General features: G+C 49.5%; 1 protein-coding gene and 1 long non-coding RNA gene across 6 annotated transcripts in view; both read left to right on the plus strand.

Moving 5' to 3' along the window:
- Window positions 1–13,652, plus strand: part of Glul (glutamate-ammonia ligase) — a 65,957-nt gene extending 52,305 nt beyond the window's left edge. The window contains 7 exon segments of one of the 5 annotated variants that reach the window (NM_017073.5): window positions 4,162–4,280; window positions 6,926–7,104; window positions 8,417–8,578; window positions 10,189–10,335; window positions 10,872–10,999; window positions 11,172–11,371; window positions 11,793–13,652. In NM_017073.5, coding sequence (NP_058769.4) covers window positions 6,939–7,104; window positions 8,417–8,578; window positions 10,189–10,335; window positions 10,872–10,999; window positions 11,172–11,371; window positions 11,793–12,111 — 1,122 coding nt within the window. In that variant the 5' untranslated portion in view covers window positions 4,162–4,280; window positions 6,926–6,938 and the 3' untranslated portion in view covers window positions 12,112–13,652. 5 annotated transcript variants of the gene reach the window in all.
- LOC148001690 (uncharacterized) overlaps window positions 1–15,289 on the plus strand; it is a 104,704-nt gene that overhangs the window by 39,697 nt on the left and 49,718 nt on the right. The gene's annotated exons all lie outside the window — the stretch shown is intronic.

The following is a 15,289-nucleotide window of genomic DNA, read 5'->3' on the forward strand; positions in this document are numbered from 1 at the left end:
GGTTAACAAAAACAGAGCTGTATGTACACTAAGAAATAAAAGCAAAAATGTGTGGGCCAGTGAGATGGCTCAGTGGATAAAGGCATCAATCACTGTGCAAACCTGACAAGCTTAGTCCCGGAATCCATGGCGGGAGGAGAAAACTGACTCCTGAAAGCTGTGCCCTGATGTCACATGCCATCAGACATGTGTGCCCCTTTGTCACACACACAGTAAATCAATTAAGTTAATTAGTGTCCGACTATTGTAAGTGAAAACTTACTCAAAAGTCATCGTTTCTCTAAGCCGGGTGGTGGTGGCGGTGGTGGCTCAACTCAAGTTGTGTACCTCTCGAAGTCTCGAGAGGACGCCCGCTTTCCCACGCTCTGACAGATGAACTTGGTTCTTCCCAAACCCTTCACAGGCCTTCCTAGCAGAGGCAAGCTTTGAGGTAGAGCTCAAACAGACCCAAACCTTCCACTAATGTACAGGTTGAGAAATGGGGTGCTCCCTCTGTGTGATTATCTTCACTGAGCATTGACCAAACCCAAATCTGGTGAGACAGTTGACACTCCAACTTTGAATGTCTTTTCCCAGACTGAAGGGTATCTAGACTGAGTGGTTGAGCCGTGTAAAGGAAACTCCATCTCCAGCCTGATCTTCGGCCATCAAATTCATGGGCAAGCTGGTCCTTCCTTCTTTCAGAGTGAAGTTAAAATGGCTGACTTAATACAGCTTTCCCCACCGACTCCCAGTGATCTCCCTTTCTCCTTTCTTTTTTTTTTTTTTTTTTTTTTTTTGCTCAGCTTAAACATCTGCTATGCTATGCTCTATTCTTTTGGCCAGATCTAATTTGGGTTTATAAAGAACCAAACAAGTTACCTTTGGGGTTGGGTTTTTTGGGTGACTGCCACTTGAGTCCCCACTGTGTCTCTTTAAAGTTTTCACAGACTACTCACTAATATCAGCCGCATGGGCGGCAGACTCCACTCCCAGCAGCGTGCTACGGTGGAAGTTTTGGGTTCAGTGGAGCCAATATCCCAAACTTTGCATCATGGGTGCAAGGTAAACCGTGCAAGCTGTCCTCTTAGGACACTAGGTTAAGAGCTTCGGAGCTGCAGAGAAAGAACGTGTGAGAGGGCAGGACAGCCTGCTCAAGACAAAGCCATCAGTTTAGGCAGCGACGCACCACTGATGGAACAGGCTTCATTCTGGGCTGCTTCTGCAAATTTGATCCAAGCTCTTTCCCTGCTATATTGCTCTCCCAGTCCACCCACCTTCAGGGTGAGAGGAACTCAATTCAGTGAGAAGCTCAACTTCAAAGCACTTGTCATCAGAAGCCCATTAGCCTGGATACTGTGTGGGCCTAGACTGAAAGTTCACAGGTTCAATTACCCTGCCGCCCTTTACGGAGGGGGCAGAAAATGGAGGCGGTGGCCATTTAGGGGAGAAGAAAGGACGCAGAGAGACATATCAAAGTCGAAGTGGAGGGACAGGCTGTTCTTTTAACTTCTCTAAGAGTACAGGTGGCTTTTGAGAGGGCACACCGGTTAAAGGACTCTTCTGCCACCGTACATTCAAAGTTCCCCGGTCCAGTCCTTGGACTTGTCTGGGGTCCTGCTTTGGTTGTTTGAAACACATGTGGGGCTGACCAAGGGGGCAAAGCTTCTTGTTTACCCCTGAAAGTCAGTGGTCACATGAGATGTTCCTGGTCACATGGAAGGATCAAAGCAAGCCTGCTTCTATTCTTGGAAACAGAGCAAATGTTCTCTTGATGCTGCCGCTGTTTCTGTGTGGTCAATTTGTGTTTATCGAACACTCAGTCTGGAAACTGTTTGGGGGCGGGGTGGGGTATAGGAGAATAAGCAGCAAAAGAGGTTAACGTGTCTAGGAAGGGAAGCCAGCACTCCCGTGGCGGAAATGCAAGAAACCCAGGAAAAACAACACATTTGCTCAGGGTTTTCACCTTTTCTACTGAGATTCCCCTGGCCTCATTCTGGACCCTGGTGAAGACTGCTGAAGGCTACTCTGTTTGATATCTTGAAGCTGCCATCTGAAACTCACTGTCTTCTCACATGAGAACACCATCTCTCCCTGCTGATGATGCCTTTCCCAACCCCCAAGCTGAAGAGTTAAAAGAAATGGGAAGACAGTTGACCCCATTGCTGGGTCTACCCCTTACTTCCTTAAGTAAAAAATAGTGGCGCAGTGTGATACGGAGGCAGGAAGCTGCATTTCAGGAGTGGGCATGGCAGGGCCAGTGCCACGGCTCAGTTGAGGGCCCCCGAGTCCATTCCCAGCAACCATGTAAAAAGTCAGCCGCAATGCAGGTAACGTATTCAAGCTCTGGAATAATCCCTGGGATTCGCAGGACAGCCAGTCTAATAAGTTGGGTCGATGAAAGACCCTGTCTCAAAAAAAAAGTGGAGAGTGACAGGGTGACAGAAGACGACACCCTAAAGTCAGCCTCTGACCTCTATGTACATGGATGCAACAAGTAACACACATACACAGAGAGAGACTAACCATGGAAAGAAATGATCCAGTCTCTCCAGCTTATACTGCCCTGTGAGGTGACAGTGTTTTCCTAATACTCTTCATGGTCCAGTTCCCACTGCTACAAATGCTAAGAGAGCTTGGGTAGTTATTAATTTGGCTATTAATCAAGGTGGCAAGAGGTGAGGTACGAATCTGGACTTGGGTTTGCCTGATGTGAAACCCCGCTGCCGAACGCCGTGCGAGTAGAACGCTTCACACAGCTGAATAGGACACTGGATTTGCAAGGTGTCTTTCTGGTCCAAAGCATACCAAAAAGCCCGTTTGAGGTGGATGCAGCTTCTGTGAGCCACAGTGTTAGACACACTTAGGGGAGTTGACAGAGGTTGACTTAAGAGGCCGAGCTATGTGTGTGTGGTCACAGGCAACATTTCTTTTTCATATTTGTGGTGCAAAACATAACCAGAAGAACAAACTCCATCCCTTCCTCTTCCAAAGGCACCAAGAGCATGGATTTCTGGTGTTAGAAAATCTCCATCTCAAACACCAGGGCTCCTGAAAACATATAATAAAGACCGGACATGAGGTAGATTTCATGTACTAGACACAGATTGCTCAGAACGTGGCATTAATAATATATGGGCCACGTCTATTTTTACAGGTAATTTCTGTGCACATTTTCAGTTTGTCTCATAGTGTTTACACATTATCTCAGCCAACACTGCAGGGTTAAGAAAGGAAAGAGAAACTCATCCCCCCCCCCCCCGCCCCGCTCCCCACATACTTAAAAACAAACAAGAAGCAAAAGCAGGGATTTCTTTCTTCCCTTGCTTTCTTATTGTTTGTTGAGACACGTTTTCTCTGTGAAACCCTGGCTGTCCTGGAACTCCCTCTGTAGACCAGACTGGCCCCGAACTCCGGAGATCCACCAGCCTCTGACTCCTGAGTGCTAGTACTAAAGGTATGTGCCACCACCACTCTTTAGCACACGGTCTGCATCCTGACTTCAAGTCTGGTGGACCGCTTTGAAAGTCCTTCCATCTGCTTTATTTTGCAGATCTAAGGAACTCGGGCACTGAGAGGCTCAGAGACTTGCGAGACACACAAGGCAACGTCAGTCAGTCTACGGTCCTCAAAAATCCTCTTTATAGAAACGTCACACTTGTGTTTAAACCGTGAAATCACAGCCTAATCACATCCCCCAAACCCAGTCAGGAAGCCAGGAAGATGGGGTCCTCCAGGTTCCGGGAATCCTGTCTGTCTCTGGCTCGCTCAACAAAGGGTAAAATTCTCTTCTGGGGTTCTGGATTTTCACCGACAGATCTCTCCGAAAACCTCTGTACTGTTAAGGTAGCAAAGGACCAAGGCCAAATGACGCTGAGACAGTCTCAGCCTGGGTCCGAGGGTCCAGAGGTCGCTAAAGAACGCGTGCTGCAAAGGCGCACAGCACCTTCGGCCCCGGCCCCCCAGCCGCCGCTGCCTCCCCTCCCCCATTCCCCTTTCTCTTTCTTTCTTCTGGGTCGCTCGCCCCACCCCGCGGTTCCTCACGGCTCCTGGGCCAATGGTCTCAGGGCCCCGGTGCACAGCAACTGATGGGCACGGGGTTCCAGGCCTAGGCCAGCCAATCAGGGCGCCTGGGGGCGGGCACAAGCTGCCAATAAAATGTACTGAGCAGCCCGCAACCCTGCACAGCCGAGAATGGGAGTAGGGCGGAGTGTTTGAGCAGCACACCCATTTCCTCTCCGCTCTTCGTCTCGTTCTCGTGGCCTGTCCACCCATCCATCATCCTGCCGGCCACCGCTCTGGTAAGCGCACGGAGGGTCCAGGGGTGCACAGCCACCCGGGCTGTGGCGTCGCACTCTACATCCCAGCTCCAGTCTGTTGCTGCTTGGCGCGGGATGCAGCGTTCGTGCCTCCCGCGTGCTTGTAGCGTGCGGCTCGGGCCGGCTCTGTTTGGCGTTCCTAGGGCGCGCTGTGAGCCAGGCTCCGGGAAGGGCGGGGTTGCGGGTTGTTATGATCTGTTTTTTACTTGAGGCGGGAGGCGCCGCCCCGGGAGGCGGGCGTCCTGGGTTGGCTACCAAGCCGAGATCCGGGGCGACTCGGTGGTCCCAGCGGGAGTGCGCTCTTCTTGCCTTAAGTGGGCGCCGGCGCCTTGATCCTCTCTGGGCGGCGCGATTGGGTGAGTTGTCACGCTGTGGGTGGTCTGGTTGAGGCTGGTGGTCGTTAGCTTTGGTGGCACCACTCGCCAGCACGCAACGCCTTTACCGTATGACCGAACAATGGAGAGCCGGGACCCCGGAGTGGCCGGAGGGCTCTGCAGTGGAGAGGCGGGGCCGGGCGGAGGCAGCAGCAGCACGCTGTGCCTCCCGCCGTCGCTCCACTCTCGCCGTCCGGCCTCTGTCCTCGCCGGGGTATGGCCCCTTGGGAGAGGCCTTGAGATCTGCGGGGGTCCGAGAGTCGGGGCGCCGACTTTCCGGTTATTTTAGTGGGAAGGGCTGCTTCTCAAAGTGGATTACCCCAACTCCTCCGGGGGCGGGAAGCGGGGATCCTCCCCCAACCGCAAATACTCAAAGAAAGCACCGGCTGAAGACATAGACGATGGAGAGTCTCGGTTCTCAGAGTCCCCTTCTAATACCTTCGGCTTCGTTGCCTACTCTGTGAACAACGGGGAGAAGTCGAGGGCTAAGGTTAAATCCCACCAGCCTACTTATTCCAGCACCTCCCACTCCGAACGATCTGGGTCCCCCATCCCATCGCCCTCACCCAGAAAGCAGCGTTGCTTAGACCAGCGAGAAATGGAGCTGGAGGAGAGGAACGAACACTACTCTAAAAAGAGGAGGATTAGAGAGTACAACCTCAATGTATTTGATTCACATTGGCTGGGGTGAGTAAAAAGGCAGGGAGAAGGACCCGGGTGCATCTGGCAACAAGCAGAAACTACTCAGAATCTTAAGAACCCGTTCCACTTTGCACCACAGGGACACTAGTTGGTGCTAGGTACACTAGGCTGCTGGTACCCAACTGGTTTCCAGGAACAGAGGAGGAACCCAGGTTCACCTAAAGATTGTTAAATGCTGGATGTGTAAGCCACAGGAGAGGCAAGCCGAGAGAGAATTGGGTGGTGTAAGTTGAAGCCATCTGGAATTACAGTCCAGGCCTCGGAGTGGTGTAGGTAGAGGTTCTGGTTCTGTGTAGGAATCCACCGCAGAGATTCATCTGTTCCCCAGGGAAAGGGTTAGGCTTTTTGAGGGAGAAGCACTTGTTTTCACTTGGGCAAACATGGACAGTTGCCCGTAGAAACTTTGCCACTGTACTTCAGAAAGTTGCCCAAGTCGCTGGGAGGAGAACAATATGTTCCCTTTCCATCTATCCTGGGTGATTAGGGAGGGGGATGTTTCCTCTTGGGTTGAGGCTGGTTTTGCAGGCTCTGATTCATAGAGGATCTTGTCCCCTGCTCCTGTGACTTGTAATCTTGTGCCCCCGGGGTCTTTATTAGAGGTGGGATTTTTTTCTACTCACCAGAAAATATCATCTGGTGGGATCTTCTCAAATACTGTAATTTTCGCATTGAAATCTGTCTCTGGAGGAAGGACTTTTCATCCCAGTAATGAAGTCAGCCATTGAGGCCTGGTGTAGAGGGGAATACCTTTAATCCCAGTTCTCAGGAGACCGGTAGATTGTCTGATTTCAGGAAATCTTGGTCTTCATAATGAGTACCAGGACAGAGAGGGCTTGTAGAGAATTCCGTCCCCCCCCCCCCCAAAATCAGCAGTGTACTCGTTCAAGTATGGCTTTTACTTTTCACCACATTAGTGGTGGCATTTAATACAGGGTTGTTTTTCTTTCTCCGAGGAGTATGTGAGTGTGTAAAATCTTACTAGCTCCAGTGTATCATTGTTAAATCTAACTTGGCAGTGGCACACACTTTTAATTTTAGCATTCGGGAAGCCAAGGCTGGCCGATGTGGGTATGAGGCTAGCCTGGTCTACATCGCAAATCCCAGGGCTACATAACTAGGTAAACCGTCTAAATGCAGGGACTAGGGGTCATGATGGGGTGTGCGTGTCCCTTAAGGTTGTTACAGGAATAGGAGGTGACAAAGGAAGGCTCAACAGTCCATTAGTCAAGGCTTTCTGTGGCAGTGAGGTAGTTCTGTTGGGTGGAATGAGTTATGTTAATGAGCTTTTTGATATTTTGTTCTGTTTTACTAATGTATCTCAAGGTTAACAGTTATTAAAATCCCTTAACTAGTCCCCCTGAGGGGGACGATCTTTGTCTAGTAGGAAACGTTAAACCTCTTGCAAACAGAGTGAATAAAGCACCTTTTACGTGTGTTGAGTCCCAAAGGAGAGAGAGCACGGTGCCCTCCATCCAGTCTGACTCCTTTGCCACTCCTGCAGGGGATCCCTTTGGAGTAGATGTTAACCGAACGATCTTCGTCTCTCTCCAGAACACCTTCCACCATGGCCACCTCAGCAAGTTCCCACTTGAACAAAGGCATCAAGCAGATGTACATGAACCTGCCCCAGGGCGAGAAGATCCAACTCATGTATATCTGGGTTGATGGTACCGGGGAAGGGCTACGCTGCAAGACCCGTACTCTGGACTGTGACCCCAAGTGTGTAGAAGGTGAGCGTGGGCAGGAAGCAGAGCATGTGCCTGGGAGAGTGTGCGTGCAACGCAGCCTTGGATCCTACCTCCCTTCTGTTTGCTTTGCAAGGCTTTTCAGACCTTAGTCAGTTACCCGTAAGTAAGCTGCTGTGTGGTCTGGAGGCATAGTAACAATGGAAGCTTTTGTTTAAATAGAATCTTGCGTGTGCTGGTACACTGAGGGAAAACACTGGGTCATGTTTGTAGGGGATTGAGAGGCTGGTGTGTTGCTAACCTGGCCAACCCCAGGAACCTAGTTCGAAAGGACTGGTATATGTTATCTAGTTTATAGCAGTCGTCTCAACCTTCCTAATGAAGTTAGTTCCTCGTGTTGTAGCAACCTCCAGCCATTAAATTGTTTTTGATACTACTTTATAATTATATACTTCTAAGACCTGTTTTATTTTAGTGTGGCCTTCGTTTTTTTTAGTAGAGACCAAGTAAGCCATAGCTGTTGAGGGGAGGCTTGGCACCACCACCATCTACCTAGTTTAGGATGGGTTACTCTTCTAAGGATGCTTCTGTTCGAGTGAATGGATGGCCAGATGACAGCTAGGTTGTGTACTTGGTACTTGGCAAGAGTCTGGGCAGGTTCTTCAGTCTCTGCCTTCTGAGAACATCAAACCGGCCGCTAAAACTGTAGGGAAAGGACCAAGGGACGGGCAAGCAACCGTTTGCTCATCTATAAAGCATAGCTTGAACTGCAACAGGCCTGTGAGGGGGCAGGAGAAGGGAAATGATGGCCCAGAGAAGGAGTGTCTGACACACCGGAAGTGATACCAGAGGACACTGTGCACGGTAGACTTCCACAGAGAGGAATGGTCTGTTGGTCAGGTGGTTCTTGGGAATCTCGGATGAGGAGAAACAGGGGTAGGTGACATCAGGTGACAGTACATTTGAATGCACTTCACTCCTCATAAAGACAAAGTCGGTGGTGAACAATGGAAGGGTAGATAGAGGCTGACCTGACCGCCTTCTGGTGCGTGCACTGAGAACTTTTTAAACTGTATGTGTTCTCCGTGTGTGCAGTGCCAGCAGAAGTCAAAAAGCGTGTGAGAACCCCCAGGAACTGAAGTTACAGACAAGCTTTCGTGGGACCGAGAGCACTTGTTGCTCTCACAGGAGATCTGGGTTCAGTTAACGACGCCCACATAGTGGCTCACAACCATCTGTAACTCCAATTCCAGCAGATCCAGCCCACCCCCCCCCCCCCCCCCCGGTCTGGCTTCTGCAGGCTTCAATAGATGTATAACATAAAGTTAATTTAATTTTATGTCTTTGTTTTGCCCAGAGTTACCCGAGTGGAACTTTGATGGTTCTAGTACGTTTCAGTCTGAAGGCTCCAACAGCGACATGTACCTCCATCCTGTGGCCATGTTTCGAGACCCCTTCCGCAGAGACCCCAACAAGCTGGTGTTCTGCGAAGTATTCAAGTATAACCGGAAGCCCGCAGGTGTGTGTGTGGGGGGGGTGTAGCTGTCTGTCTGTCATTTCTGAGAAGGGAGATGATATTCCGGAGTGAATTGGGAAGACAATCCCTAAGAATCAAGGGATGATGGGATGTCTGTTCTACCCTGAACACGTTCCTGTGGAAAACAGTGTGGTCCATCCTCCCGAGGTTCCTTTTACTGTTTGTATAAACAGTGTTGAATCTTCCGTTTGCTGACAGGGGTCCCCAGTGACAGCCTCTACCTGCTGATTTAAAAAGCCTGTGTTTTAAAACACTCTGTAGTTATTGATTTTAAAACACTAGAACTTCCACTTAACTGCCAGTGCCCTGGGAAACCCTTTTCTATGTGCGTGTGTGTGTGTGTGTGTGTGTGTGTGTGTGTGTGTGTGTGTGTGTGCGCGCGCGCGAGTGCTGTATGTGAAGAGACTAGGGGAGCATGCTTGAGGGCGTGCCATATTGGGTGTGTGGACATGAGTGGGCAGCTTTGGAGTTGGTTCTCTCCTACCTACGTATGTGGGTTCTGGAGGCGGAACTTGGATTGCCAGGTTTGTGTGGCAACACCTTTGCCCACTGAGCCGTCTCTCAGTGGTCCTTTCCGCAGTTCATTTTTTAAGGTAAAGTCCATCTTGAAGTCATTGGAATCACAAACGAACGACCGAGTGCAGATCCCTGGGGAGTGTTGCGCATTAACTGTTGGTCACTGGTTTAGCCCACACAACTTGTTGAGGCTGTGGTCTCACAAGTATGGGCGGCAGGATGGCTCTGGAGGAACCATCTGCCTTGGCGCTTTCTTTACCGGCACCTGTGGAGTCTGGTTTGCGCCGTGCTGCCCATCTCAGTCGCAGATAGCTTTAAACCCGGGCAGTCTCCACTTCTGAGCAGCCTCTCCCAGCCCTGCCAGGAAAGCTCGGCGGCCCTGGACCATCCGTGCTTCTGTCTTGAAAAGCAGTATTAGTGGTAAAGGGTATGCGCCCTGAGCATGTCGGCCATGGGGTTTCTGGCTCTGCCGCCTGCCCTGTAACCTGGGTGTGTCACCTACAACCCTCTCTCAAGGCTTCATTTTCTCGTATGTGAAAGTGAAGATTGTTAATTCTCATCTCAGACTCAAATGATTATTTTTTTCTAGCTTAGGAATTGTTTCCGGTTATGCTCCTATGTCTGTCTGTCTACTTACCTACTTTTGTACCAGTCGTCAATCCTGTATAACTTAACACTTAAAGTCACCTGGCACGGAAACCCAGTGGACACGTTATTCTCAGCAAAATGACAGATCTGGCCTTAAGTGCCTGAGAAACAAGGGAATACATTTGACCACTAGAAGCAGTTGTCTTTTGAATAGAGGGAGTAAGTGCCTGGTGAGGTGTTTGGGAGGTGGCCAGCATGCAGATGGGGTGAACACTTTTCTGCTCGGATGCTTTTCCCGTGAGGTTGCGTGGTTGACTTTAATTATAAAAAGTCTTATCAGCCATTTCCTGCAAAAGGGCACTTATCACTTCTTCCATTTTCCTTGGTGATAGAACTCAGGTTAAGCCTGGGTCGGTCCATCCTCTAATGGGCACATGAACTGTGTGAGAGGGCTCTGTTCCTGACGGCATGGTTTTTTTTATTTCTAGAGACCAACCTGAGGCACAGCTGTAAGCGTATAATGGACATGGTGAGCAGCCAGCACCCCTGGTTTGGAATGGAACAGGAGTATACTCTCATGGGAACAGACGGCCACCCTTTCGGCTGGCCTTCTAATGGCTTCCCTGGACCCCAAGGTAAGTCCTCCGGGTGAAAAAGTGAAACTTGCCCCCCTTAGTTGTTACTGTCCAGGAAAGCCCCCTCCCCAGAGACAGGAACAATTCCTGAATCAGAAAATGGAGACCGGCAGTGGGATCTAACAGTAGATGCCCCGTGCATCCCTCACATCCAGAGGTGGTTAGAATTTAAAGTGACAGAAGGTGGTGGGATGTGCTCAGTCGTTACCCACCAGGCTTGACAGCCTGAATCTCATCCTGGGACCCATGCAGTAGAAGGCAAGAAAGAAACAACTCCCTCAAGTTGCCCTCTGACCGTACTGTAAATACACATGGACGCACAAAAATTAATGAAAAGCCACTTAAAGTAAGCAGAGGATCTACTGAGGCCGTGACAAAGAAAGAATAACCCTAAATCCCTAAATTCTCCCGCCCGCAGCTGAGGGCAGTACTTGTGACTCTGGAAAGCAAGTTTAGGACCTCCACAATTTTTTTCTTTTGGCTTCGGGGTTTCCTGGGTTCCCTGAGTCTTCCCTGCTTTGTCTTGACTCCTTCAGGACCCTATTACTGCGGTGTGGGAGCTGACAAGGCTTATGGCCGAGATATCGTGGAGGCTCACTACCGGGCCTGCTTGTATGCTGGAATCAAGATCACAGGGACAAATGCCGAGGTTATGCCTGCCCAGGTAAATGGCGCTCAACTTTTCCCTCCCCTCTGAAGACTTGGGTAGATAGGCACGTGGTGGGGACTTTGGCTAGCGAGGGTGGGTCACAGGCGAGCGGAACAAGCTGGGAGCTTGAGTGGACAGAGCAGCCAGTTGGCGTTATTTTAAAAGTCAACTTTTTTTTTCTCTCCAGTGGGAATTCCAGATAGGACCCTGCGAAGGGATCCGCATGGGAGATCATCTCTGGGTAGCCCGTTTTATCTTGCATCGGGTATGCGAAGACTTTGGGGTGATAGCAACCTTTGACCCCAAGCCCATTCCAGGGAACTGGAATGGGGCAGGCTGCCACACCAACTTTAGCACCAAGGCCATGCGGGAGGAGAATGGTCTGAGGTAAGTACCTTCCTCTGGAGCCATCCGTATTCTTCTCATGGGGTGGAAGGGCTTTGGGTACTTGGGCTTCTCAGTGACTGCATGCCATGCTCTGCAGATTTGTCATAAGCCTGTCATTTGTACCCGTTGGAGAGGCGAGTAATACTTTATAGGAATAGAATTGCAGGAGTGATATCGGAAAAGCTGACAGTGGGTTCAGGCATTTGAACTTTACAAGCAGATGGGTAACTTAATTCTTAGGGGTGGGAGGAGGCGAGGGGTGGGGGTTTCTTCCATCCTGTGGATAATTTGCACTGCGTGTTAGGACTGGCCTGAGGGAGGTCCTGAGTTAGAGGCCACGAGGCAGACACACAGCCTTGGGATTCAGGCCTGCTCCCTCCTGCCACGTGGATAGACCCTCATCTTTTCCTGTTTGCCCTAGGTGCATTGAGGAGGCCATTGATAAACTGAGCAAGAGGCACCAGTACCACATCCGTGCCTACGACCCCAAGGGGGGCCTGGACAACGCCCGCCGTCTGACTGGATTCCACGAAACCTCCAACATCAATGACTTTTCCGCTGGCGTTGCCAACCGCAGCGCCAGTATCCGCATTCCCCGGATTGTCGGCCAGGAGAAGAAGGGTTACTTTGAAGACCGTCGGCCTTCTGCCAATTGCGACCCCTATGCGGTGACGGAAGCCATCGTCCGCACGTGTCTCCTCAACGAAACTGGCGACGAGCCCTTCCAATACAAGAACTAAGCGGACTCGACTTCCAGTGATCTTGAGCCCTTCCTAGTTCACCCCACTCCCAACTGTTCCCTCTCCCACTGGTCCCCACTGTAACTCAAAAGGATGGAATACCAAGGTCTTTTTATTCCTTGCGCCCAGTTAATTTTTGCCTTTATTGGTCAGAATAGAGGGGTCAGGTTCTTAATCTCTACACACCCAACCCCTTCTTTCCTAGCTAGCTTTCCAGTGGGGAACGGGAGGGGGTGGGGAAGGGTAACCCACCGCTTCATCTCAGCGGGAATGCATGTCCTGTAGGCATAGCTGTCACAAATCGGGTGTACTTGTGGTGAGGGAGGACTGGTTTTTTTTTTTCCTTCAGGATAATTGAAAGGGCAGGCCCAACAGCTTAGATTAACATTTTCTCTGTCAGTAGAGAGCTGTTATTTCTTCCGGTGAAACCAGCTTTCTGTTGAAGTCTGGTGAGGAGTTGGAGGTTGGTCTCTTGGCTTCCTTAGCTTAGGGAAGGGGAGTTCACCCTCCCTTCATGAAACACAGTTCACCTGACAAATGGCCCTACTGTAAAGGAAGAAAAAAGTTTCTTGGTCCTCCATTTATAACTCAAAGCAGAGTAGTATTTTTATATTTAAATGTTAAAAACAAAAAAGTTATATATATGGGTGTGTGGATATATATGTCTTTTCTAATTGAGAAAACCATCCTATTCCCTGGGTGCCAAGTTTGAGTGAGGAGCTCGGTGTAGAAGTGAGGCACTCTTGAGGTAGGGGTGGGGATGCAGTACTGGGAAAGTTGGTTATCTTGGGGGTTCAGCTTCATTACTACTTAGGGTTTCCCTGCCCACTCTGCAGGAGCAGATGTTGGACAGGTAGCCAGTGGGATGCCACTGCTTGCCGCCACTGTCCCTGGGCTTAGTTTAAGGGGACGTGTATACCTAATCCACACACGAGTTAGAAGTATGAGTTGGCTGGTCAACTTGAACATTGTTACAGGCGGGTGGGTGTTAGTGGGGGGTTATTTTTTGGTGGGACTAGCATGTCACTAAAGCGGGCCTTTTGATATATTAAAATTTTTAAAGCAAAACAAGTTTAGATTTTAATCAAGTTCGTAGGGTTTCTAACTTTACAGAATTGCCTGTTTGTTTCAATGACTCCTTCCACTTGGCTCTTAGGGGAACTGAGGACAGGCCTGGAGTTAATACACTTGTCATTCTGTGTCCTAGTGTCCTCTTCCTCCGGCAGACTGTCCCCTTCCTTCTGAAAAAGCCGATAGAGTCTTGTTTTATTTTTCTTTTATAATAAACACACCCCACCTCCATCCCAGCTTGTTGCCTTGCAGTTTTCTGGATGTTTGTGTCGGCAGCAGGCCAGCTGTGGTTTTTTTCTCTTGCCACGATGACTCTAATTACCATGTATAGTATGTTCAGTTAGATAACTCACTGTAAACAGACTGTAACTGAGAGCAGAGCTTGTAAATCAACCTAACGTTTATAAGATTTCCTCTGACTTGTTTCTTTGTGGTTCAAAAAAAAAAAAAAAAAAAACCTCAAAAACTAAGTGCTATATCGTTCCTTCTTTCTCTATCAAAAGAAAGGAGGGTGGTACTTGTTTACAGGCAAAATAAGTTTGTTTACCTGTGCTTTTGTTTTTAAAATGTGTTGACTAGGGTTGGGTTTTTTGGGGGTTTTTGGTTTTTTTTGTTTTTTTGGTATTTTTGAGACGCGGTCCTAGTGTCTGGCCTGGAGCTCACTGTGTAGACCAGTCTGGCCTTTATATTTTACACAGTCTTGGCAGCTCCCAATTTCATATTTGGTCTTATATTTTAAAAGCAGTGTTGTCTACAGAATTCAGGCTCAAGAATCATGCTATCAAGTTACACAAAAAGTCTAAAGCACAGACGTATTGAGGTTTTGTGTTGGGCCTGGCCACTTTCACCGCCGCCGCCCATCCCCCCGCCCCCCTCTGTCTCTAGGCAGCGAGAACTTCCTGGCCAATGGGAACCTCTGCTTCACTTCCGGTGCCAGGGCTTGGTTTATCTGACACTGACAGTCCTGGCTTCTCAGGATAGTAAATACGGCGTGGTAGAGTCCATTACTGTTCCTGTTCTTGAGTTCTTCCTCCGTCCAGCTGCCATGAGCTATTTACACAGTTGATCTGCTTCCCCGTGGAAGCCACTGAAGGCTGGTGTGCTCAGGGCAGTGTCTTGTCCTAGATTTTAATTAACCGAACACTAGGCTGGTGAACTTGGAGTTCTCTCTGTTTTGTCCTGGTTTTCCCCAAGTTGTCCAGCCTAGGTTCCTAGACTTTAAGACAGCCGAGACAACGGACGTGGACCACTGAACCTGGGTTCCAAACCTCCATGTTTAAACCCCGTGCTCGGCTTCATGGAGCTCCCAATTTGGAGCTCAAACCAAGCTGGTCTTAAAGTCTTGATCCTGATCCCACATTGTGCCAGCGAGCCTGTTCGAGTCCTTAACTTTGTCCTGTTGCTATTTCAGCATTTTCCTCACTAAGCTGAAAGGCGCTTCCTCTTTCCCTCCGCTGCATATGGCCAGATAGTAAAAAGTAGCTCTTGTGAGGACGCTAGTTCAGACAGCGGGCAACCACTTGTAACTCCAGTTCCAGGGGATCTGGTACCCAGCTGGCTTTCCCACCTCCTCCTCCCCAGTGGCGTTTCCCTGGGCCATCCACAGGACCGGAGACTCGATGACCTGGGTGTTTTCATTGTTTTGGTTACTGGAGAAGGAATTCTAACTTAATAGCATCAGGATTCTGGGTGGGAAGTATTTCCTTCTCCACCCTGGAACCTAGAATCAGATTTGCCCTCCCGGTCATAGTTCAATCCCCTTTATATTTCTAAGTGTTTTTTAAAATTGCTCATTTAACAGACTCAGTTACATGCTAACTTTATCGGTGATAGATTAAACAGAATGAGGGGCTATGTCAAACAATGTTTGACAAACTTTCAGCCTTAAAGAGACAGACTGGGGCTCTAGCTCAATGGAATGATCCCTTGGGGTGTGTGAGGTCCCAGTTCTCTCAGTTCTGTGTGGTATTCAACCGAAATTCTTCACCAACTCTTTAAACACGACTTCCCAAAGCTGGAGCTTAGCTGCCAGTTGCTTGCCTAGCAAGCAGAAAGCTATGTAAGTCAGGTATATGGTGGTACGTGCCTGCAATCCCAGCCCACTTCA

Source organism: Rattus norvegicus, chromosome 13, assembly GCF_021556685.1.
Source record: "Rattus norvegicus strain SHRSP/BbbUtx chromosome 13, alternate assembly SHRSP_T2T, whole genome shotgun sequence".
Lineage (NCBI taxonomy): Eukaryota > Metazoa > Chordata > Mammalia > Rodentia > Muridae > Rattus > Rattus norvegicus.